Raw genomic sequence first — 22,803 nt, 5'->3', positions numbered from 1 at the left:
CTGTTGTGGCAACATGTAAAGCACCACCAAATCACAAAAGTTATTTAATGAGCTCTCAGAAAGCACCTATGAGAGTATTCTTTTGAGGTTATGAAAGATTAAGTATAATTCTTTGAAGAGCTAGGTGCACATACAATTCATCCATAGAGTGGGGAAAAAAACAGCATGCCTTCATCCATACCTCCCCGTCCCCCATTAACTCTAGATTCTTTATCAATAACAGGATTAGCAACTGCCACTAATAAATGTAAGAGCGTTGCAAAAGCTGCCTTGTCATCTCTTCACTCATCAAAACATTTTGCACATTCCATTTGAAAGTGCATGATCAACTATACATATGCTTCCTTTGATATAGTATAGTAGAAAATTTCCTGAAAACATAACTTCTGTGTTATGGCAGTGAAAAAGGCAAATTCTATATTGGAAATCATGAAGAAAGTGAAGGGAGATGGAGGAAAAACTTGATAAGTACTACAACATTAGACAAATCTATGGCAGGGCCATGCATGAAGACACGATAGAAGTCTATGAAATCATGAACAGTCTGAGGTACATAACTGGAAAGTTGAATAAAAAGATCCATTTCATAAAATTATGAGCAGTATGGAGTCCAGTACGATCTTGTTTTATTTCCCTTCAACTAAGATCAGTATCTTTCAGTTCTGCTGACTGATAGGCAAGTTCAGGTTTCATAAAATACAAACGTTATATCATAAAATACTTGTACTACCAATAGACATGTCATCGAAACACAACTTCTATTTGCTGAAGCAATATCTGTCTTAGCAAATTCTCAAAATATCTATGCCGATGAAAAGTTAAGAGTGTGAATAAAATACCGTGCATTAACCAGATCCTAGATTACTGAGGAGTGTTATGCATGGCATAGTCGTTAAACTGCAGTACTGGCATAAAGACTCTACTAATAACCTGAGTTTGATTCCGATGGGTTCAGGTAGGTGGCTCAAGATTGACTCAAAACTATCCATCTTTCTGGGATCAATAAATTGAGTAGCCAGCTTGCTGGGGGGAGGGGAGCAATTAACAGCCTGCATAATTTAAAAAACTGCAAACTGCCCAGAAGGTGCTCTAAGAGTTATGGAGGGGTATATAAGAAGCATACTTTCCTTTGCTTTACTTATTGGATTTCAAAGGAAAACTTGATTATTCCTAACATATTACAAAAATTAAAGAACTATTACCTAACATTCCCCACTCTTACATAGTTTATAGACTTCTATTAAAAGAAATAATAGTCATAAAACCACATAAGCACAGCATGAGAGTATAACAGTACTGACAACCTCATTAACAAAGGGTTCACACTGTCCACATAAGTAGCTGCAAAATGCCAATACTGTATACAATAACTGTTCACTACTGCTGTGATTAATACAGTGGTGCCTCGCTTAACTGGCACCCCGTTTAACGACGAAATCGCATAGCGATTAACTTGCGATCGCTTTAGCGATCGCTTTGCGATGTTCCCTAAGAGGAAAAATCGCTTTGCGATGATCGGTACCATTTCGCTTACCGATCATCGCAAAGCGATGATTTTTTAACAGCTGATTAGCTGTTCCAAAATGGCCGCCGGGTAAAAAAAATGGCCACCAGCTGTTTTCTGGGATGGATTCCTCACTTACCAGGCAGAGAAAATGGCCGCCATATGAAGGATTTTCGCTTAAAGGTGAGTCTGAAGCCCATAGGAACGCATTGAAGGGGTTTCAATGCATTCCTATGGGCTTTTTAATATCTCATAGTGACAAAATCACTTTGCAGCGATTTTTGCTGCACCGATTATCGTCGCTATGCGAGGCACCACTGTACATATATTTCCACTCCTAATATTCCAAGACATAATGGGGATACAAGCAGCAACAGTATTACTAATTCTTTGCTATGAGCCCAAGAATGTTAGGAGTCGGCAGAGGCTTAGATGCCAGCCTAGAGAGGGCTTCGCAAAACTTTTAAACTCCAATACTCTATTGTCAAACCCCCCTGAATTCACACAAGCAGATTCTTCCTCCTCCTGTAATCCCACCTGACAGTCTGTCACATGCTTGGCATTCTGGCCTTCCTAGTATGCTGACAGATCATTATATTTCAATTTCCCCACAATACCACCTGACCTAATAATGAAATCCAAATGCATGCTGTCAAGCTGATTCCATCTTATGGCAACCCTTTTCAAGGTTTTCTAGCTATAGAGTACTCAGACATTAATGACCATTCCCTCCTTCTACAGGCACTCTTGGTGTTGTGTAGCTTTCCCAAGGCTATACAGGCTGGCTTTTATTCTGGGACACACAATGGGGAATCAAAATCCCAACCTGTGGATCCACAGCCAGACACCTAACTCACAGAGCTATCTACCCAACAGTTAGCTAATAAACTAGTGCACTTTACAGAAGATTAACAGATTTGTTTCAGTGGGAGCTTTCATGGATTACAATCTACTTCTTCAAACTCTGAAATAAATATATTTTTCTTAAAGGTGTTGCAATACAGTGGGATCTTGACTTGAGAACTTAATCCGTATTGGAAGGCAGTTCTCAAGTCAAAAAGTTCTCAGGTCAAATCTGCATTTCCCATAGGAATGCATTGAAAACCATTTGATCCGTATCTGCTCTTTTCCGTCCATAGAAATTAATGGGAAGCTGCTATTCTGCCTTCGACCACTAGAGGGGGATATTTTGTTTCTTTTTTTTCTTAGGTCAAGAAAGGTTCAGGGAAGGCAGGGAAAATACAGTCCAGGCAGTACAGTGGACCCTTGACTTACAGAATTAATCCGTATTGGAACGGTGGCTGCAGGTCAAAAAGTCTGTAGGTCAAGTCTCCATTGAGCTACAGTGCATTGAAAACCGATTAATCCCGTAACAGGCCGTTTTTGTTCCATTTTGGTTTTTTTCTGGTCTGTAAGTCAAATCTCAGTCTGCAAGTCAAACCTAAATTTTGCGGCCAGAGAAGTCTGTAACTCAAAAAGTCTGTAAGTCAAGCCGTCTGTAAGTCAAGGGTCCACTGTACTCTTCTTCTGCATTTTTATATATGCTAAAACAAACTAACATGGCTATCTCTTTGAAAGCTGCATTTTACAATGGGTTTGAAGTATCAGACTGATTAGTCTCACATCTGCTGCAGCCCCTCTCTCTACATAATAACTAAGCTTGAAGATGATGGGTCTCCCCATTAAGAGTTCTGCTACCATCAGATGACAAATTGCCCAAATACGAATTTACTTTCAGAAATCTCATACAAGCTTAAGATTTGCTTCTTTTTTTTTAAAGGAACATTTGCTTATACAGTGGTGCCTTGCATGACGATGTTAATTCATTTCAGCGAAATCGCTGTAGAATGAAAACATCGTAAAGCGAAATTAAAAAGCCCATAGAAACGCATTAAAACCTGTTTAATGCATTCCGATGGGCTTAAAACTCACTGTCCAGCGAAGATCCTCCATAGGGTGGCCATTTTCACTGCCTGTCTTGCGAGGAATCCGTCCCTAAACACAGCGGGGAGCAATTTTATTTACTCGGTGGCCATTTTGAAACCGCTGATCAGCTGTTGGAAAATCGTCATTTTGCGAAGAATCGGTTCCCGAAGCAGGGAACCGATCATCGCAAAGCGAAATTTCCCTATAGGAAACATTGTTTTGCGATCGCAAAAAGTTCATCGTAATGCGATTTCATCGTTAAACAAAGCAATCATAATGCAGGGCACCACTGTATTGTACAGATTCCCTTTTCACAAATAGGAACAGCAATTTGAACTGTAATTATTCAAAAGCTTCTAAGGATGAAAATACCTAGATTGTTAACATAATGCATACACTTGTAATGCATTCACCTATTAGCATGTTGCTAACATTTGTAAAATAATTGCTCTAATTTCCTAGCTGACACTGTCTCTCCTCTTGCTTTTTTCATATTGCATTCAAATGTTTAACTAAACAAAACAATATTTTCATTTGAAAATTTGCCTGTTGTAGTACAGTTTTGAAAGACAAAGGCAATCTGAAAGCTGAGTGTCTTCTGCTTGTATTTACCAAAAAGAAGTCCAGAAAAAGATGCGGCACACACAGTCTTGCTCAGGTGTTACAGAATCCAGTGCTGAGAACACAGTAAAGTTCTGTCCTCTCATCATCACTTTCTTCAGATGAGCAGTAAACCTGAACAGGGGAGGTTCTTGCATGCACATAGCCTCTCAATGTGAACAGGAACCCTACAGAATTGGGCAGGTTTTAAAAATACTAGTGCAGTTATCAGGCTACTAAGATTCTTCTGTAAGGTTCACAACACTAGCTGTAGTGGCGTTTGAACAATACAGCAAGATGACTGAAAAGCACATAATATACTGTCAGGTGCTATGACTGAGATAAAAAGTTCAAGAGAGAAGGTCAACTGACTTTTCACCTTATAATGCAAAAGATATTTTCCTTAAAAGTGGAAGTGAAGGTTTTCTCAAGCACTGTTAAGCAAAGGTTACAGCAACATAAGGGGGACGTGGTGGCGCTGCGGGTTAAACTGTAAAAGCCTCTGTGCTGCACAGTCAGAAGACCTGCAGTCATAAGATCGAATCCACGTGACCCATCACTTGTCCCAGCTCCTGCCATCCTAGCAGTTTGAAAGCATGGAAATGCGAGTAGATAAATAGGTACCACCACGGTGGGAAGGTAACGGTGTTCCGTGTCTAGTCGCACTGGCCACATGACCACGGAAACTGTCTATGGACAAACGCTGGCTCTACAGCCTGGAGACAGGGATGAGCACCGCGCCCTAGAGTCAGAACCTTTACCTTTACCTTACGTTAAAGCAACATAACAGAAAATGCGGGCAAAAAGAGAATATCTGCTAATGTTTGTACTCTAGCAAATAAATAATAATAATGTTAGAATCTTTTGGAGATGGAAAGCTGAGAGATAACAGCTTCCCTAGACTTCAGGTAAGCTCACTGGAAAATGTGAGATTTGAACCAGGACTTCCTGCTTTGTAATTCAGCCTCTTGGCCATGATATATTTGCAGTTCTTATAATTTTTTCCACCTCTTTCTCAGACACTGAAAAAAGCAGTAAACAGATCTAACAGAAGTAAAAGGAACCATCTTTAATTTTAAGCAAGTGATCAACAATCCTTTTGATCTGCAGTTAATATGAAACATTTTACATAGGACCAAAAATATTGTATGGAAAATAACTTATACAGCAGTGCCCCACTTGACGATTACCTCATTAGATGAGGAAATCGCTTAATGATGGAGTTTTTGCGATCGCTTTTGCGATCGCAAAATGATGTTTTAAATGGGAAAAATGGCTTCACGATGATCGGTTCCCTGCTTCGGGAACCGATTTTTTGCTTTACGACAATCAGAAAACAGCTGATCGTCGGGTTTCAAAATGGCCGTCCGCAGTTTAAAATGGCTGTCCGCTGTGCTTAGGATGGATACCTCGCATTACAGGCACCAGAGAATGGCCGCCCTATGGAGGATCTTTGCTGGATGCTGAGGTATTTCACCCATTGGAACTCATTGAGCGGTTTTCAATGTGTTTCAATGGGCTTTTTCATTTCGCTTGACGAGGATTTCGCTTAACAGCGATTTTGCTGGAACGGATTATCCTCGTCAAGCAAGGCACCATTGTATGTCAATTCCTTTCAAACTTTCAGCTCTATGTATATGCACTTTTCATTTTTAGCAGCATATGGAGCACTCAATAGTAAAAAATAATTGCACTGCAACAATGTTCACTTAAGTAATTACAGAGGAAAAAGTTGTTAGCACATTCTAATGTTATATTTAAAACAAGGTTTCAGCTAAGTATATATAGTCACTAGAATCCTGCTACTTATGCCCGCTGGCATGAGTCAAACAGTGTAAATCACAGCAGCAAATTTCCACTAGTTAAGAAGTTGAGATTTGGATCTCTCATTCTATAGTAATCTTGTAATTTGGCACACAAGAACACTGTATAAGGACCATCTTCTTCACTAGCGTGTTTCCCCAAAAATAAGACAGGGTCTTATAGTAATTTCTGCTCCAAAAACACATTAGGGCTTATTTTCATGGGATGTTTTATTTTGCTAACATACAATAATCCACTTTTATTCAGATACAGTCATGTCATCTTCTCCTGGTTACTGCACAATGGTGGAAGGTGGGGTTTCACTTAACTGGGGCTTATTGGGGGGGTAGGGCTTATATTACGAGAATCGTGAAAAATCATACTAAGGCTTCTTTTCAGGTTAGGTCTTATTTTCGGGAAAACAGGGTAGTAGCAATTCACTGGAGTATTAGATATCTAGATATTTTGTCAAAAAAGAGTCATGAAATTGCTGTGTGTTTAGGTGAGATTTGATTAACTAATGAAAAAAGTTTTCCTTTCCTTGGTGTCTCTTTGTGCACGGAAGTGAAGAGACTGTATAGACCTTGACTGCTGACATTGGTGTCATCAACATTCAGGTCGGCTTTTGCTGTCTAAGCTTGGCAAAAGCTGGCAACACTGACAGGATGTTACAAAGCAACTCAGGGCTATTTAATTGTGTTCTGAATTGTGGATACAAAAGCAATATCCCAAATTCATAAACTAGAGATTTTTTGATGGATTGAATGTGAGTCAACAAGAATAAACCATGTGCCATCTTGACTTAGAAATCTAAAAGCTCTGTAAGAAATACTTCATTCAACAAAAAAGTATGTTGAACAAATTTGTGGTTTAGGCCTGAATCCTAAAATTCATAAGCTCAGCACTGGTAGCAGGAACCCGCACTTCTTTATTCATTACAAGATATTTTGGCCAATGTTTCAAAAAAAAAAAAAAATAGTCAGTGTTTACAAGATTAAAAAATCTGAATTTTTGTAAATATCCTGGCATCAACCTGAAATGACTAATACTTGCAGCTGAGTTTTCTCTTTACTATCATTCTGTTTGAACTAACTTCTTTTTCATACCACTTGGAGAAGATTAAAAATAATTGAGAAGTGTATGTATATTTATAGAAGCACCAGTTGGTTTAGCATGAAGTCTGATGATCCACAGTTACATTCTCAAATAATGTCAACTATGCTAAAATCATATTTAGGAATATGTGAACAGACAAACAGCAGAATCAATAGAATAGATTTTTTTAAAAAAATCCACGAAGCAAAATGACCAACCAAAATAATTTCACTTGTCCACTTCAAAAATAGAAAGTACTGTAGTAGGTAACTTATAAGCAAACCTATTCCCAAGCAACAAAGCTGCACCACATTGCATAGCTGAGAAGGGAATACAGCTAAGATAGACTTAAAGTGTGTACAAACTTCCACCATTTTAAAAAAAAATTACCCACAGAGCAAATAGACAGGAGTGCTTGATCTTAAGCCAGTACCACTTAACACTGAACACAGTATCAAGTAACATTGGACATAGCATAGCACATACAAATTTTCAGTCCTCATCATAAACTAGAAAAAAGCAATTAGCTCCATCACAGGGTTGTTGTGAGTTAATAAGATGCTAAATTATGCTATAAATTGAGAACATCTATTTATATATTTATTTATTTAAATTAAGAGCAAAATTTTCCCATGCCCTTTGATAAACCTTTAAGTAAATCTCGATCACACCTAACATGGTTTGGAAGAAGCAAACATGTCATATTCTCACAACCCATATTGTACAACCACAGCAATGGGGGGGGGGGGGGGCTGGAAAGACACTTAGAATCCCATTAGTATTTTTAACAAAATTAAGCACCTGAAGAAACCTACAGAAAACCTGACAAAATTATTATGGCCTTACCTAGAATTCTAGAATTAGTTAAAGCAATTCCTGCTGCTCTTCCAATATTCAGTAGTTTCAAAAAGGCACTTCTGAACAAATGCTTACTTATTCACCAAGCATTCAAAACCACTAGAACCAAACTGTCCTACCAGATACAAATGAAAGGCAATGATGGAAACAGAGAAATATTCTAGAAAGCTCTCTTACCATAAAACCATTTAAGAACAAGAGGGTCAGATTCTACAATTCAGCTGTGCTTCCTTACCCCACCTCTCAAGTAGCTCATTGCAATGTCTTCACCAGGAACTGCAGCTGACACCATTGGATCTTTGGTATTCCAGCCTATTCCAACTCATTTCCACCACTAGTCATCTGAACTGAGGCCCTTTCAAGTTTTAAGTAGAATAATAAGGATCACAGCACCAGACAGCAGTGGATCTTGACTGAGGAGACCTGGTATCAGGGTCTTGGGTTAGTCACAAAGCCAAATATTGTAGGTAACTTTGGGTTAATTGCTCTCTTGCTTTTTTTGCTTTCTCCCCCTAATCCTCACCACACAACTACTGTAACAGTTTGAATCACAGCACTCCCCCGTAACTATTAAGAGAGATGGACAGAACATAAGCCATCATAATAAAATGCTATTTCTACCACCACCTGGAATTGAGAACTCCTGTAAGATCTCAACAGTTTCTGCGAGTTTTAATATTCTCACTTAATCAGCTGCTTTATTCCACCTTTCTTTTCTAGTTCTAGAAACGAGGAGATACAAGTTCATCTCCACTTGCCAACGAGGAGATACAAGTTCATCTCCACTTGCCAACGAGGAGATACAAGTTCATCTCCACTTGTAAGCAACAAAGAGGAAAGGTCAAGATAACTTCTGGACAATGACAGCTACAACAAACAATACAATGAGGCTTATGTTTCAGAAGAAATGGCAGCATAATCTTAATAGCTTCCTAGGTATATCCCAGTCAAATTTAAATCCAATTTAACAGTAACTCCAATTTTCTGTGGTGCCTTAGTGAGGGCAACCATAACCATTAGAATCAAAACTAGACGTTAATGCAATGCAAGCAGTATGTCCAACAAGAAATTAAAAGCAGCATATAATAGGGTCAAAAGGAAGTGAATTCTACCCCCCAGCTGTTTTTCTTCACTGGTTATTCTCATTTTCAGAGCACAGACAGAAATAGATCTGAGAAGAAACCATAGAAAGTCAAAGCATATAGTGTTTTAAACAGCCCCCATCCCTCTGTTTTATAATAAGCTGACCAACAATCCCATTTTCATGTACACATTTGTTTTCTGACTACATCTGGTTTTTCCATAAAAGTTTAGTGGTACATCAGCCAGGTGAAAGGCTCTTGTGTGGCTCTTAAAATGTATTAGAGCCAAAACAGAATGCTGGGGATGGAGGGCAGTTGAGTTTGGAAATTAGAAATCAATGCTCAAATACTTTCACCACAATGAAAATTACTTGCTAGTTTTGGTATTGTGACCTCACCTATTCCCAAGAGACTGCAAAAATACAATGTTATTCCAAACTCCTTCAAAAAAGGACTGGATTTGACTGTAAGAAATAAGGGCTCAGCCCAGCCATGCTGTCATACCTCAGACACAGCAGGACAGTGGGTACAAAGATCAGTTTCATCACAAAGTCTCAATATCCTTTTGGTTCTGATTCAATGAAATACTTTGAGATGACTGGTAAGGGGTGATTGGTTTATATCTGAAAGTGATACTATAATTCTTATGACTGAAAATCGTTCACAGGCATATCAGAAATCCAACTGTATTGTCTGCTTCTGATACTGGCAGTTTTTAGCCCTGTCGGAGGTGGGGTGTCACAGGAACAAGAAGCAGAAACATAGGTTTAAATAATTTCACTACATTTATAACTTTTATACATAAACCATGTACAATCCAAATGTAATCATCCTTAGAGTGAAATCACTGAAATCAAAGTGACAAGTTAGTTATGATCAAGTTATTTCAACAGATCTATTGAGGGTTTTAACTAAATCTAGTTCTGACTCATTATGCATTAAAGCAAACTGGTGACAAATACAGGGAAACTGACTCCAATACAAGAGAGAAAGAAAGATGCATAAAGTTGTGTATTTATGCCTTTTTAAAATAGATTTGAGATTTGTTCCCTCTATGCCAAGTACATCATCAGTTCAAAACTGCACACCTCCAGGACCAAGTGGCCTCTGTAAAAGATAAGGAAGGAGTAACACATTAAAAAATCCTGACACTGCAGCATAAAGAAAAAGGAGAAAGCAAAATAAAGTGACTTCATGGAAAAATAAGAGCCTGAGCAGAAAAAAGAGAAGTCAAGAAGCACTTCCCCAATTCATCCTTTTTATTTTTCCTTCTTAAAAGTAATCTGGAAATGCTTGAAATGTGCATATTTCCATAGATTCTAGGGATATAACCAAATTCATCTTTACATGTAAGGCAAGAGAGTGCAAATAGGCCTGGCCTGAACCACAAACATACATTATTATGGTACTCTGAAGCATGGACTCTTCACATCAAGAAATGGATTATGTGTACTGAAAACCTAATGCTAACTCTTTACAGAGCAACAGTAGTCATTATCTTTTGGGAGCCTCAGTTGCAGTTTGTTTACTTTCCCCATCGCACATTTTCCATGTTAGTCCTTCTGGCTAACAAGGAAGCAAGCATTATTTGCTAGCATTATGTCCACCACTAGCAAATAAGTTCTTGTTAACATCAGTTACTAAACCTATCATTTCAAAGCTTGCCTTGGGTTGGAAAAGGGCCAATAAACTAAATGTGGTTTATCACAACTGTGATCTTACCTCTCATCCTCACCATCAACGAGCTGTGAGGTCAATGGAAGTACCTTCAGAGGGAAAAGAGAAGCTGCCATGCTGCTGCCCCCATCTGAAATGGATGACGATGCTCCAACACTACCTTCACCACTGGTGGGATGGGGTAGGCCAACCAAGGTGGGTTCTGTAGAGCGCCTAGCTTCTTCCCGAGTTGCAATTGACTGAGCGAGAGACTGTGCAGAAAACTGAGCAGAGTTCAGTGGTATCTGTTGTGGCACATTTTGGGTTGCAGGCAAACTGACGCCAGTAGATATCAGTGAAGGCTGAGACACGTTTTGTACCAAGTTCCCATTCTGTACATTTGAAGACTGTGGTATGGTCTTTGAGGAAGCCAAACTCATCGGAGTAGGGGGCACATTGGCAGCAGAATGGCACGGGGCAGGGACAGCACTAACAGGAGGTACAGGACTCACAGGAGGCATCTGCTGACCAGTCATTCCTTGAACAAGAGATTCTGCTGCTTGCATGGATAGCAAAGTACTCTGCGGTGCAATAATCAGTGGCTGAGAAATGCCTGGTGTACTTCCCTGCTGCCCTGGATGAATAATCCCTGCTGGAACAGGGGGTACCACTTGTGAAGGAGGAGGAGGAGAAGGACCAGCACTTTGCGCCATCACTGAAGGAGCAATCTGGCTGGCAGCAGGCAGTGGCTGCTGAGACTGGACTGCAGGCGGTACATTTCCTTGTTGCCCAACATTCATCATTTGAGTATTTGCTCCCACTGTCGGCACTGGGGCCTGGCCATGTGCAACAGGCTGAGAGGATGCCACTGGCAGATGTGCTTGTAGAGAAGGCTGCATGCTTGCTCCCTGAGCAACTGGTAGGGATGTACCTGTTCCTACCACTGTAGGACCACTCTGCATAGATGAAACTGGAGTCTGAAGCATCTGTTGCTGCTGCTGCTGCTGCTGTTGCATGTAATCTGACACAGGGCCTGTGACAGAGTTTTGATTCACTGGTTTAACATGTCCTGGAGCCATCTGCATAGGCACTGGTTGTGGTGGTGGTGCTGGGTGCTGCGCCTGTCCCTGCCCATACGATAACTGCTGTGGCTGTGGTTGTGGCACAACTGGAACAGCCTGCACAGCTTGCATTGGTTGGGTGTAGGGCAGCTGCTGCTGAGGTGCCACAGCTGGCATGGTAGACTGTTGACCTGCTATATTCACTGGAGAAGGAACAGCTGACCCAGGAGGCTGGACTCCCTGCTTTTGTTGTGGGTAACTTGCATCCTGAGGATGAAGTTGCGCCTGTGCAAGCTGTGACTGAGAAATACTGTGGGGTACACTAGGTGCAGATACAGCTTGAGAACCAGTGCTACTAAGATCCATCAGCTGAGCCCCAGCTCCTTGAAATGCTTGCTGCTGTGCCACAGAAGATGCTCCCATCTCCCCACTTCCCACACTTTCTGTATAGTGACTCAGAGTGCTTACATTGCTGCTAACTGAACTCCCACTGGTACTCTCCCTTTCAGAAGTCACTTCAAGTGGGTTCTGCTTTAAAGTGTCTACCACTTTATTGGATGCCACCCCTTCCATAAGAGATACAGGATTTTCTTTGTCATAGAACTCTGTACATGTCCATCTGCCTTTCTTGAAAGGCTCTGAACTGGAATCCAACTTCACAACTCTAAACCTCGAGGTACTGGTTGCAGGCTGCAGATGACTAGCTGATAAGGATGCTGAATTGCCAGTGTTACTGACAGCAGTGGAAGAAGCACCCATGCCATTGCTAACTCCACTTAAGACAGTAACATTCACATTGCCACTTGCTCCTGACAAAGCAGCTGTACTACCAGTACATGGGATGTTACTCAGATTCTTATTCACATGACTGGGCACGCTGCTCACCACGCTAGGGCTTCCACTACCTACACTGCTCAAGGTGTTGGTACCAACTCCACTGGCAGAAGTAACTCCAGGCGTACCAGCAGTGCGGAAGTGAGACACAACATTGGTTGCAGGTGCACCAGAGGATGATGCAGCAGAAACCTGTAAAGCAGCCGTTACTACACCTTCAGAACTTCCAGCTGCAGACAGTTTTCTTAATGATGGACTGGATGGAGGTCCTCCAGGAGCTGCTGGGCCACCCATCCCAGAGTGGGTCCCATGGTGATGCCCATGATGGTGGTGGTGGTGATGATGGTGGTAATGGTGTCCATGGACACTCCCGTTGATCACCACACTCTGCTGCTGAGGGGGATGTGGCAAAGATGGGTGCTGCTGCTGGGGAGGGCGAGGCTGGTTGGGCGAAACAGCCCCGGGGCTTTCAGCCTCCTGGAAGTTATTCAGCGTCTCTTCTGAGGAACTCCGCTCAGGTTCTCCCAGGTCAGTCGCCCTGGACAAGGAGACATCCAAGATCTCTGAAGAGGAGAGGTCCTCCGTGTGGGACTCGTCCAGATCGTCATAACTCTCTGTGTCCTCAGCAATGCTGTTGTTGGAGCTGAGGCTAGCCGAGATCTGGGCTGGAGTCACGCTGGTGATCTGGAAGCCACTCTTCTTCTTCATCTGGGCCCCTGCCTGGCTCAGGGGCTGGGGCGGCGGGGGCGGCTGGGAGAGGAGGGTCAAGCTCTGCGGCGGCGGAGGGGCCAGCGGCGGCGGCTGCGGCCCGGGCAAAGAGGAAGAGGCTGCCGCAGGAGGAGGAGGAGGAGGCGGCTGGACGAGCAAAGGAGGCGAATAATCTTCCTGGCTGCCGCTGCTGGCGCCCACCGTGCCCAGAGCCGGCACGACGTTGTTGCTGCTGCTGCTGCTGCTGCCCCTCCGAGGAAGCATCGCCGGGTGCGCCATCTTCCCCGCACTCGTGTCTGCCGCTGAGTCAGGCTGGTGCATTGAATAGCTGGTGCTATTTTAAGGAGCGCAGTTCCCCAGAAATGAAGGGAGAGAGGAAGAGGGAGAGACCAGGCAGAGACAAGGCGCTCCTCGCAGCTGGCTGGGGCACTCGACCCAGAAGAAAGGGGGAGGGCGCCAGAAAAAGACACACACACACACACACACACTCTTTCTCTTACACGCACACGCACACACACGCTCCCAGGGCAATCCAGTCGGCGGCACCCTCCTCCTCCTCCTCTCCTCCCCTCCTGGGAATGTGACTCTCAAGCGCTGGCCATTCACTTCTCCGTTGCCCAGCCGAGCTCCCCCTCCCCGCGAATAGTGCGGAAGGAGGAGACTAATCGCCCTCACCCTCGCCGCCGCCGCCGCCCTCCTCGAAATCAGACAGCCTCCGACGGCCCCCACCTCCAAGCCCCAAGCTCTCCCCAGTTAAAAGCACCCGACTTGCCCGGAGAGGAGGAGAGGGTGGGGGGAACAGCCCGCGCCAGCTGCCCCCGAGCCGACAAGGAGACCCTCCGAGCCTAGAAGGAGCCGAGGCGGTGGCGAAGATGAGACGCAGAGTCCCGCTGGAGCCGGCGGCCGCCAGACGCGTCGCCATCAAGAGCGGCGGCGGCAGCGGCGGCGGGAGCAGGAGCAAGAGACGGGGGGCATCCTGGGGAAGGGCGGGGAGGCGCCAGGGACAAGGTTAGCGCAGCCGGGGCGTCTTCTCGTTCGGCCTCCCGCCTTCTTTCCTTCTGCCTGCGCCAGCGTTGCTGCCTCTTCCTCGTAGCAGGGCCAGCCGGCCGGCCTCGCAGCAAAGCGGCGGCGGCGACGACGTTGCGTTGCGCTCCCCTCCTCCTCGTCGTCGTCGTCGTCGTCGTCGGTTTTCGCTCGGCCGCAGCCCCTTCTCTCCCCTCCCGGTTTCCCTGTTCTAGTCAAGAAGGGGGAGGAGGAGGCGGTGGCAAAAGATGGCGCTGGCGGCGCAGGCGCAGCTGGGACGCAGACATAAAGGCCTCGTCTGGAGCGAGGCGGGCGAACGAAGAGCTTCGGCTCGGAGCTGGCGGAAGTTGCCGAGACGAGTGGCGGGGGCGGGGCGGGCGGTTGGTTGGTTGGTTTCGGTTGGGGAATCCGTCGGAGAGCGCCGTCTCCCCTCTCGGCGACGGCGGTTCCCAGACGGGCTGGGGTGGCGAGCGAGGGGCTCCGGGAGTTGCCTCAGACCCCCGCCCTCCCGCCCTCATCCGAGTATGCTGGTGTTCAGCATCTGCTCGTCTGAAGGGCGTTTGCTTCGCGTGCGGCGGGGAGGGCGGGACCGCCTTTGTGCCAAGCCGAGTTCCGAGGGCTGCGGCTTCGCAGGTGCCTCTTTTGTGTGGCGTCGGTTGCCATGTGCGCGCTCTCCTGCTGCGGCCGAGGACCCGGAGGTGATCGCAGCCCCCCCCCCCCCCGCCGGTCACAGGGCGGTGGGAAGCGGAGCGGGGGGGGAAGAGAAAGAAGAAAGAGGGATTTTCGGCTTTGTGGCGTGCTGACTCAGCGCGCCCGTTGGGTGCCTCCCTCTCCTCCCGCTCCCGCTGCCCCCGGCAGAGGCCGTGCTCCTGGAAAATCTCACGGCCCTCCGCTGGCCGACTCAGAGGAGGCCCGGGCGACGCCTGTGGTGGTTCTTCGGGGGAAAACCGGCCACGTTACCCGGAACCCCGCGCACGAAGCAATTGTTGAGAGGACGAAAGTGTCGGGAGTGATGGCATTGCCCGAGCCGCCATCGGTGCCCACGCCCGCCTCGAGACTGAACGCAGCCACACCCCGACCAGGAAGGGAGCCACAAGGATGCTAACCTGACTCCTTACCCTGGCAGGACTTCGCCAGAAATCAGCCTCCTCCTCCTAACAGAGAAGAAGGTGCAGCCGACTTGCTAAAAAGACTGCATCGTCCCGTAGCTGGGCAGTTAGGCCTTCCACAGCCACTGCATTTGCAGTTCACATCTAAGTGCAATCAGTGGAGCTTTATAGTCTGCATAATTTCAGCCACTGTATCTTTGCATGTTGTTACATGCTGTCAAGGAGGAGCGGATTCATAGCGACAGTAATGGCTCTCAAGGCCAGTGAGAGATTTAAGGAGCAGCTTTACCAGGTTCCATCCCCCCAGTCAGTTTCCATAGTTGATGGGGATTTGAACCCTGTACTCCAGAGTCCTAATCCCCCTCTCTATCCACTGCAACGCCATGCCCCAAAAAACATACCAGCACAAAACAAATACATAGCAATACTGTTTGTAGCTCTTATCCCCTAGTTATAGTTTTAGGATGGACATGCTAATTCTCACTGAGCCAGGAAACTGGCAGGGTGACATTGGGTCAGTCCTTGTTGCAGCCTATTTGAGGATGCACAAACATCCTCAAATAGTGTGGAATAAGACAATAATGCACACACTACCTTGAAGTTGTTGGAGAAAAGTAGGATATAAGTGTAACTAAGTAACAACTGGAAAAATGAGGAACGCTGTATATGTAGGAAGATACACACATTACTACTGTAGTCCTCTGGGTTGTTGCAGACCTCTCACTCTTGTGAACTGAGATGTATGGTTTCAGCTACTCTTGTTTCCTTGAAAATAAGACAACACTCCCTTTAACATGCTGGCACCAGTTGATCTCTTTATCAACCTATACTGTAATTCCTATGAAAGACCTAGGTCCATTCAGTACTGAACTTTTAAACAGAAACAGGTTTATTGATTAGAAGTTGTTTTAGAACTACTGTAGTTCTTAAGCACATTCTTAAAATTACACAAAGCTTCAGTATTTTACTTTAATTTCTTCTATCTTAATTAATACAGGTCACACTCTGACTAATCACTCCTTAATCATTCTCTCTGCCTCAAACCCCAAAGTCTTTTTTCTCTAGCTCTCTGATTGAACTCTAGACTCATTCACCTCTCCCTTCCAGTTTCTCTGGCTCTGCCTCCCAACAGCTCTCGTTGGCACATGCAAGTAATCTTCTACTTGAGCCAAAGCAGGGTGATCACTACACTAGTATAACAGCTAACCAATAAAAAAGTGATGGTGCTAAAACAATAAAGTGAAAACGTGGTGAACAACTAAGAGTCGGTGTGGAACACCTTCCTGAAAAGCCACATCTTCTATTGCCTCCTGAATGTCCACAGGGACGGAGGGCAGGCAAAGCTCCTCCTGAAGCTAGTTCCACAAAGTTGGAGCCACCGCGAAGAAGGCACTGCCTCTAGTAGATGACTTATGGGCCTCCCTCAGGGTGGCCACCTGAAGGAGCCTTGCCTGTGATGATCTAGTGAGTCAGGCAGATGACATTGGGGAAAGATGGTCTGACAAGTAGTTATGATAATTGAAAGATATTTTTAGTGACTGCAAAATTGAAGATAATAAATGTAGAACAGGCAACTGCTCTTGAGTCAGGCAGCCTAGGCTGCCTCTGTTACAATTACCAACGTCAGTTAGAAGGCACAATAAGAACAGATTGAAAAAATAGAAAAAGATACTCAAGGAAGATACTTGATAATACAAGGGAAAGTGAGAGGGGAAGAGATTACGCTTGTAAATGTGTATGCACCTAATGAGCGACAAGAAGAATTTTTAGAAAATATATTGGGAAAGTTGGACAAATTGAGAAAAGGGTCAGTAATATTAGCAGGAGATTTCAATATGGTAATGGATTTGGCGAAAGATAAATCAAAGCTGCAGACTGGGGAAAGGAAATCTAAAACTACAGGTTTTAATAGATTAATAAGTAGAACTGATTTGAAAGATGTATGGAGAGAGTTAAAAGGGGATGAAAGAAGATTTTCTTTCAGCTCACAGGTGCACAACACATATTCAAGGATAGATTATATATTTGTGTCTAATGATTTGCTTCCTAGAGTAAATGAAACAGTTATTGATGTTATACAAATTTCAGACCACGCCAGAGTGAAAATGGAGTTGATGATTAAATGTGATTATAAAGTGGCAAATAGGTGGAAAATGGATACGAGTATATTTAGAAATCCAAACCTAATTGAAAAATTTCAAAAGGATTTATATGAAACATGGGAAATAAATGAGAAAGGGGGAAGTCAAACTAAGGTAATATGGGATGCAATGAAATCTGTGGCAAGAGGGTATGCATGTAAAATGTCATACATGATAAAGAAAAAACAGGGGGAAAGAATACAGGAATTAGAAGATAATATAAAGGAATTAGAAAAGATAGTTATAAAAACTAGGGATAAAAAAGCAATAATAGAATTACAAGCAAAGAGAAAGGAACTGGAAGGAATTCATTTTAGAAAAGGTACAAAGAAATTTAATATATTTAAAAAGAAATTATTTTGAATTTAGTAATAAGAATTCTAAATTACTAGCTAATGCGTCTTCTAAAAAAAAGAATAAAAGTAATATAGGAGTAATACAAGATATGAAGGGGGAAAGATGTAATAAAACAAAGGAGAAGCTTGAAGCTTTTCAAATGTTTTATAAAACTTTATATAGCAGTAAAAATCCTTCCACTATAAAAATAGAAGAGTATATTAAAAATAATTTTAATAAAAAAATCTCAGATGATGATAAAAATGTTATGGAGCAGATGATTACGGAAAAGGAAATAGAGGAAATTATAAACAGTTTAAAAGTAGGAAAGACCCCTGGAACAGATGGACTAGGCCCAGAGTATTATAAAGTATTTAAAAAGATCCTTATACCAAAATTAAAAGAGTTATTTAATAAGATATTAAAGGGAGAAGAAATCCCACTTTCATGGAGAGAATCACTTATAGTTTTAATACTGAAACCAGATAAAAACCCTGCAAACATGGATGCATATAGGCCAATATCATTGATAAATCAGGATGCTAAGATATTTACGGCAATAATGGCAAAAAGATTGAATAGTTTTATGTGGAAATATATTGAAAAAGACCAAAATGGATTTATACTTGGTAGGCAAATGTCTGATTTAATGAGGAGGGTACTTAATGTAATGAACTTGGCGAAAGAAAGTAATTCTAAGGCGGGAGTAATATCACTAGATATATTTAAAGCTTTTGATTCAGTGGAATGGGAGTCATTGAAGACATTAATTAAGTATTTAGGGTTTGGATCTAATTTCAATCATATAATTCACCAACTTTATTCTCAGAATACAGCTAAGGTTATAGTGAACGATGGTATAACTGAAACAATATACTTAGGTCGGGGCACTAGACAAGGTTGCCCCCTATCTCCAGTACTTTTTACAATGATAATTGAAATTTTGGCACAGATAATTAGAGAAGATAAACAAATTAGAGGGGTAGATAATAAAGAGAATGGTAAGATAAATTTATTTGCCGATGATACATTATTAATAGTTAATAATCCAGTTGAAACAATTGAAAGGTTGAAAATACATTTGAAGGAATTTGAGAGTATAATGGGATTAAGGATAAACTGGGGGAAGTCCGAATGTTTATTGTTAAACCATTCAGAAGAAGAGGAAAATAAAGTGAAAACAATATTTGAAGGTAAAATAGGAAAGGTTATGAAATATTTGGGGATTAGTATAACTTGGAACCTACAAGAAATAATCAAAATAAATTTGGATAGATTAAAAACAGAGATAACTGGAAGGATAAAGGAATATCAGAAATTAAAAATTTCATGGTTAGGTAGAGTTGCATTATGTAAAATGAAAATAATCCCTAAATTAAATTTTATATTTTGGATGCTCCCTATAAAGATTACAGAAAAACAATTAAAAGAATGGCAGATAATGATAAATTGTTATTGTAATGGAAATAAACGAGGGAGGATTAATAAAAAATTATGGTATGTAGCACAAAAAAAGGGAGGTCTTGGATTACCTAATATAAAATTATATTATGTAGCGAATCAGCTTAGACATATCCCAGATATAATTAAGGATAATAAAAATTTAATTTGGATGGATATGGAGATGGAAGGAATACGAGAAACTGTGGAAAGTATCTTGTTTAAAAAGAAAATTGCAGAAGGGATAAAAAAGATTAAAAATCCGTTTTTAAGAAACATGTTGGAAAATTGGAAGGAATTTAGAGAGGTATTGAGTCCACAGATATCTCCTTTATCTCAGGTAGTTGATTTAAGGAATTTCCCAGAAAATTTAAAAAATTTAAAGAATGTATTAAAAAGCAAACAGATAAGTAGATTAAAAGACTGGACAGAGAAGATAAAAGAAAAAGGGGATATAAAAAAGATATTGGGGGAGAAGGGTATTCATGGTTAAATTTAATTCAATTAGAAAAGTGGACAAGAGAATGGTATACTAAAGAAGGGAAAGGTAGAAATATGACAAAATTTGAAGAAATTATAGAAAAAAGATTGAAATCAGAGGAAAAAACAGAAAGAAAAGGAACTGTAAGTCAAATATATAAATTATTAAATCAAGTAGAACAGGGTACTGTAGGGTTAAAAATGCAATGGCAAAATGATTTGGATGAAGAAGTAATAGGAGAAGAATGGGATAAAATATGGGATCAGAGAATTATGAAGAACATGTCAGTAAGGATAAAAGAAAACTGCTATAAAGTAATATGGAGGTGGTATTTAACGCCGGTCAAAATGAATATGATGGATAAAACTGTGTCATCATTATGTTGGAGTTGTAAAAAAGAGAAGGGGACGTATTTACATATGTGGTGGCTATGTGAAAAAAGAAAGAATGGAAAGTAATATTTAGGGAAATAACTGAAATTATGGGATTGAATATTTCAATGTCCCCAATAACAGCTTTATTGAATTTGAGTAAAGAGCAATTGGTGAATGAAAATAAGGATTTAATAATAATAATGATTACGGCTGCAAGGATAATTATGGCAAGGAATTGGAGAAATGAAAATCAATTTAACCTTGAGGAATGGTATAGAGAATTGTGGGATATGGCTATTAATGATAAACTGACATGCGATATGAAAATAAGCAGGGGCCAAATGAAAAATAATGACTTTAAAAAAATATGGAACGTATTTTTAGAACATGTATTTCGGAGAGGGAGGGGGTATACGCCGAGTGAAGAAACATTGAAATTTTGGAATGAAAATGGATGGAAAGAAGTGTAATGCTAGTCCTGAGGGTGATGGGTTCACTGTTATGTTTTGTAATTTATAGTCTCGTAACTTACAGTTTGTTTTTTTGTAGTAGTAGGTATTTTGTATTTTTTAGGTTTTTTTTTATTATTATTTTTTGTACTTTTTAATTATAAATAAAAATTAAAATTAAAAAAAAAAAAAAAAGAACATGGAAGGCACAACTTGTGGGTGAACTTTTGTCGCGCTCCCCCAGTGTTCCCTGTTTGTTTTTCCTCTCACAGGTTCACCTTTGGACACGACTTATTCTTTTCTCCTGTTTTCGCTGCCACCAGAGAGTATTACTCTCACTGTCCCAATTATGAATCTCACACTCTTGCTGCCAAATATAGCAAGGTTTATTTATGGTTTGGTTGGTTAATCACAGAAGGAAGATCATGGATGTTCTTTTATTGTTCATTCAATAAACATGGATATAATTACATGTATGCTTGTTTGAATTCATTCTCTTTAATCAAGGTCTCAATATATTCTGACTATGTATTTCTAATTCCTTTTAACTCTTTAATATTCTCTAACACACCAATTTTCCATTATCTTGTCTAAACACTTCTCAATTATCTACCTAACTCTCTTTGTCTCTCCCATTTCCATTGACTCTGCGCCTCCTGTCCTGTCATAGGCTTCTGCATTAGAGCTCTACAATGACTGACAGGAGTGACGTGCGGGCCGTCCGCCACATACCTCCCCCCTTGGAAAGTTTGTATCATGGGGTAACACGTACAGTAGGTTACCCTCATGAACATCGTATGAGATAACTTACCCATATTTAAAATTTCTTCTTTATAACATTGCTCAGTTAAACATATACCCTATATACTCACTCAATTACACAGTTTAAAGCACTTTAATATTGTTACTTTATATTTAAATTACATTTATCAACATTTTTATTATAATACAAACCTTATTTGCCATTAATTCATTTATAACTTACATTTTTAATTAATTTTTCAAATTAATACATACTTAGAAATTTTTATTAGGATAGTATTTATAACATTAAAGTTACATACAGTATTACCTTAGTCCCTTTTGTCAGTCTTCTGGTCTTCTTGACAAGGCAGTGGCCACCACATTTTTAGTCCCTTTAACACTCCAGATCTCAAAGTCACAGTCTTGTAGGAGTATGGCACACCTCATCAACTTCTTATTGTTTGCTCTGATAGTCCGCAACCACAGCCATGGGGAATGGTGTGTGCATGGAACAAAATGTCTTCCCCATATGTACAATCCAAGCTTCCGCAAAGACCATACAATCACCAGACACTCACGTTCTATGGTGGAAAGGTGTCTCTTGCCTGCCTGCAGCTTCTTGCTCAGGAACGTCACCGGATGAAGGTCCCCGTTGTCGTCCTCCTGGCTCAGTACAGCTCAATGGAAATCTGGTGCTCTCAGGACAGTTTTTAACTCCTCAAAGGCCTCCTCCCGGTCGCTCAATCACTGGATCTTCTCGGCTTTTCTTTTGTGGATTAAGTCTGATAAAGGGGCCTCTATTTCGCTGAAGTTCTAGATAGCGCGCCTGTCATAGTCACCTAACCCTAAGAAAGATCTGGTCTTCTTTGTTGCTGGTCTAAGCCAGCTACTGATTACTTCAGTCGATGTTAGGGGTTTGATTATGTCTCCCCCAACAGTATGGTCTAAGTATTTTGACTCAGAGTTACCCAGCTGGCATTTACTAGCCTTCACTGTTAGTCCGTCCTCAGTTAACCTTAGTAGCACTTTCTCAATAAGGTATAGGTGTTCTGTCCATGTCTGATTATAGATTCTTATATTTTTCATGTATGCTACAGTGAATTCTCTAAAATTTCTAAAGTTTACATGGACCAGTCTTCAACCTTCCTCTCCTTCCTCCTGAATTATGTAATTTACTTCCTTCATCTTGGCTTTTATTCTAAAAGGACCTGTCCAGTTTAATTGCATCTTATTCCCTTTTATAGACCTCAGCTTCAGGACTTTCTCTCCTAGACTGAACAATCTTTCTCTGGCCTTTTAATCGTACCATAACTTCTGATTTCCTTGCTGGCCACAGCCTTTTCATAAATCTGGAAGTGAAGGATGTTCCCAAATCATTGACAATTTCTGAAGCGAAGCCCATGCGACACATATAGTTCACCAAGGCATTTGCCACAGTTTCAGTCTCTATATTTCACAATGGAACAACTTCTGGATATCTGGTGGCATAATCTATTATTGTTAAAATGAAACAGTTTCCCCTTCTAGTTACTTTAGGTAGTAGTCCCACAATGTTCAGGCCTATGCGTTGAAATGGGGT

The 22,803-nt window shown here is 41.7% G+C and overlaps 1 protein-coding gene and 1 long non-coding RNA gene across 16 annotated transcripts in view; one reads left to right on the top strand and one right to left on the bottom strand.

Moving 5' to 3' along the window:
- The window catches only part of TSC22D1 (TSC22 domain family member 1), a 105,973-nt gene extending 91,125 nt beyond the window's left edge, over positions 1-14,848 (bottom strand). For 11 of the 15 annotated variants that reach the window (XR_012085387.2, XR_012085390.2, XR_012085391.2 and 8 more), the window contains exon 1: positions 10,591-14,848. Coding sequence is in view for 3 of the 15 variants with exons in the window: in XM_020797062.3 (XP_020652721.3) it covers positions 10,591-13,448 (2,858 nt within the window). In the remaining 12 variants the exon portion in view is untranslated. Of the gene's footprint in view, positions 1-6,052; positions 9,976-10,590 lie in introns of those variants that run through there. The other 4 variants (XM_020797061.3, XR_012085396.2, XM_072994785.2 and 1 more) reach the window with 4 other exon arrangements.
- Positions 14,055-20,952, top strand: LOC140705840 (uncharacterized). The gene is made up of 2 exons (XR_012085398.2): positions 14,055-14,135; positions 20,753-20,952. It is a non-coding gene; the product is annotated as an uncharacterized LOC140705840 (long non-coding RNA).
- Positions 20,953-22,803: the final 1,851 nt, after the last annotated feature.

This window comes from Pogona vitticeps, chromosome 3 (genome assembly GCF_051106095.1).
Source record: "Pogona vitticeps strain Pit_001003342236 chromosome 3, PviZW2.1, whole genome shotgun sequence".
NCBI classification, from domain to species: Eukaryota; Metazoa; Chordata; class Lepidosauria; order Squamata; family Agamidae; genus Pogona; species Pogona vitticeps.
This window is presented reverse-complemented; position numbering and strand designations above follow the sequence as displayed.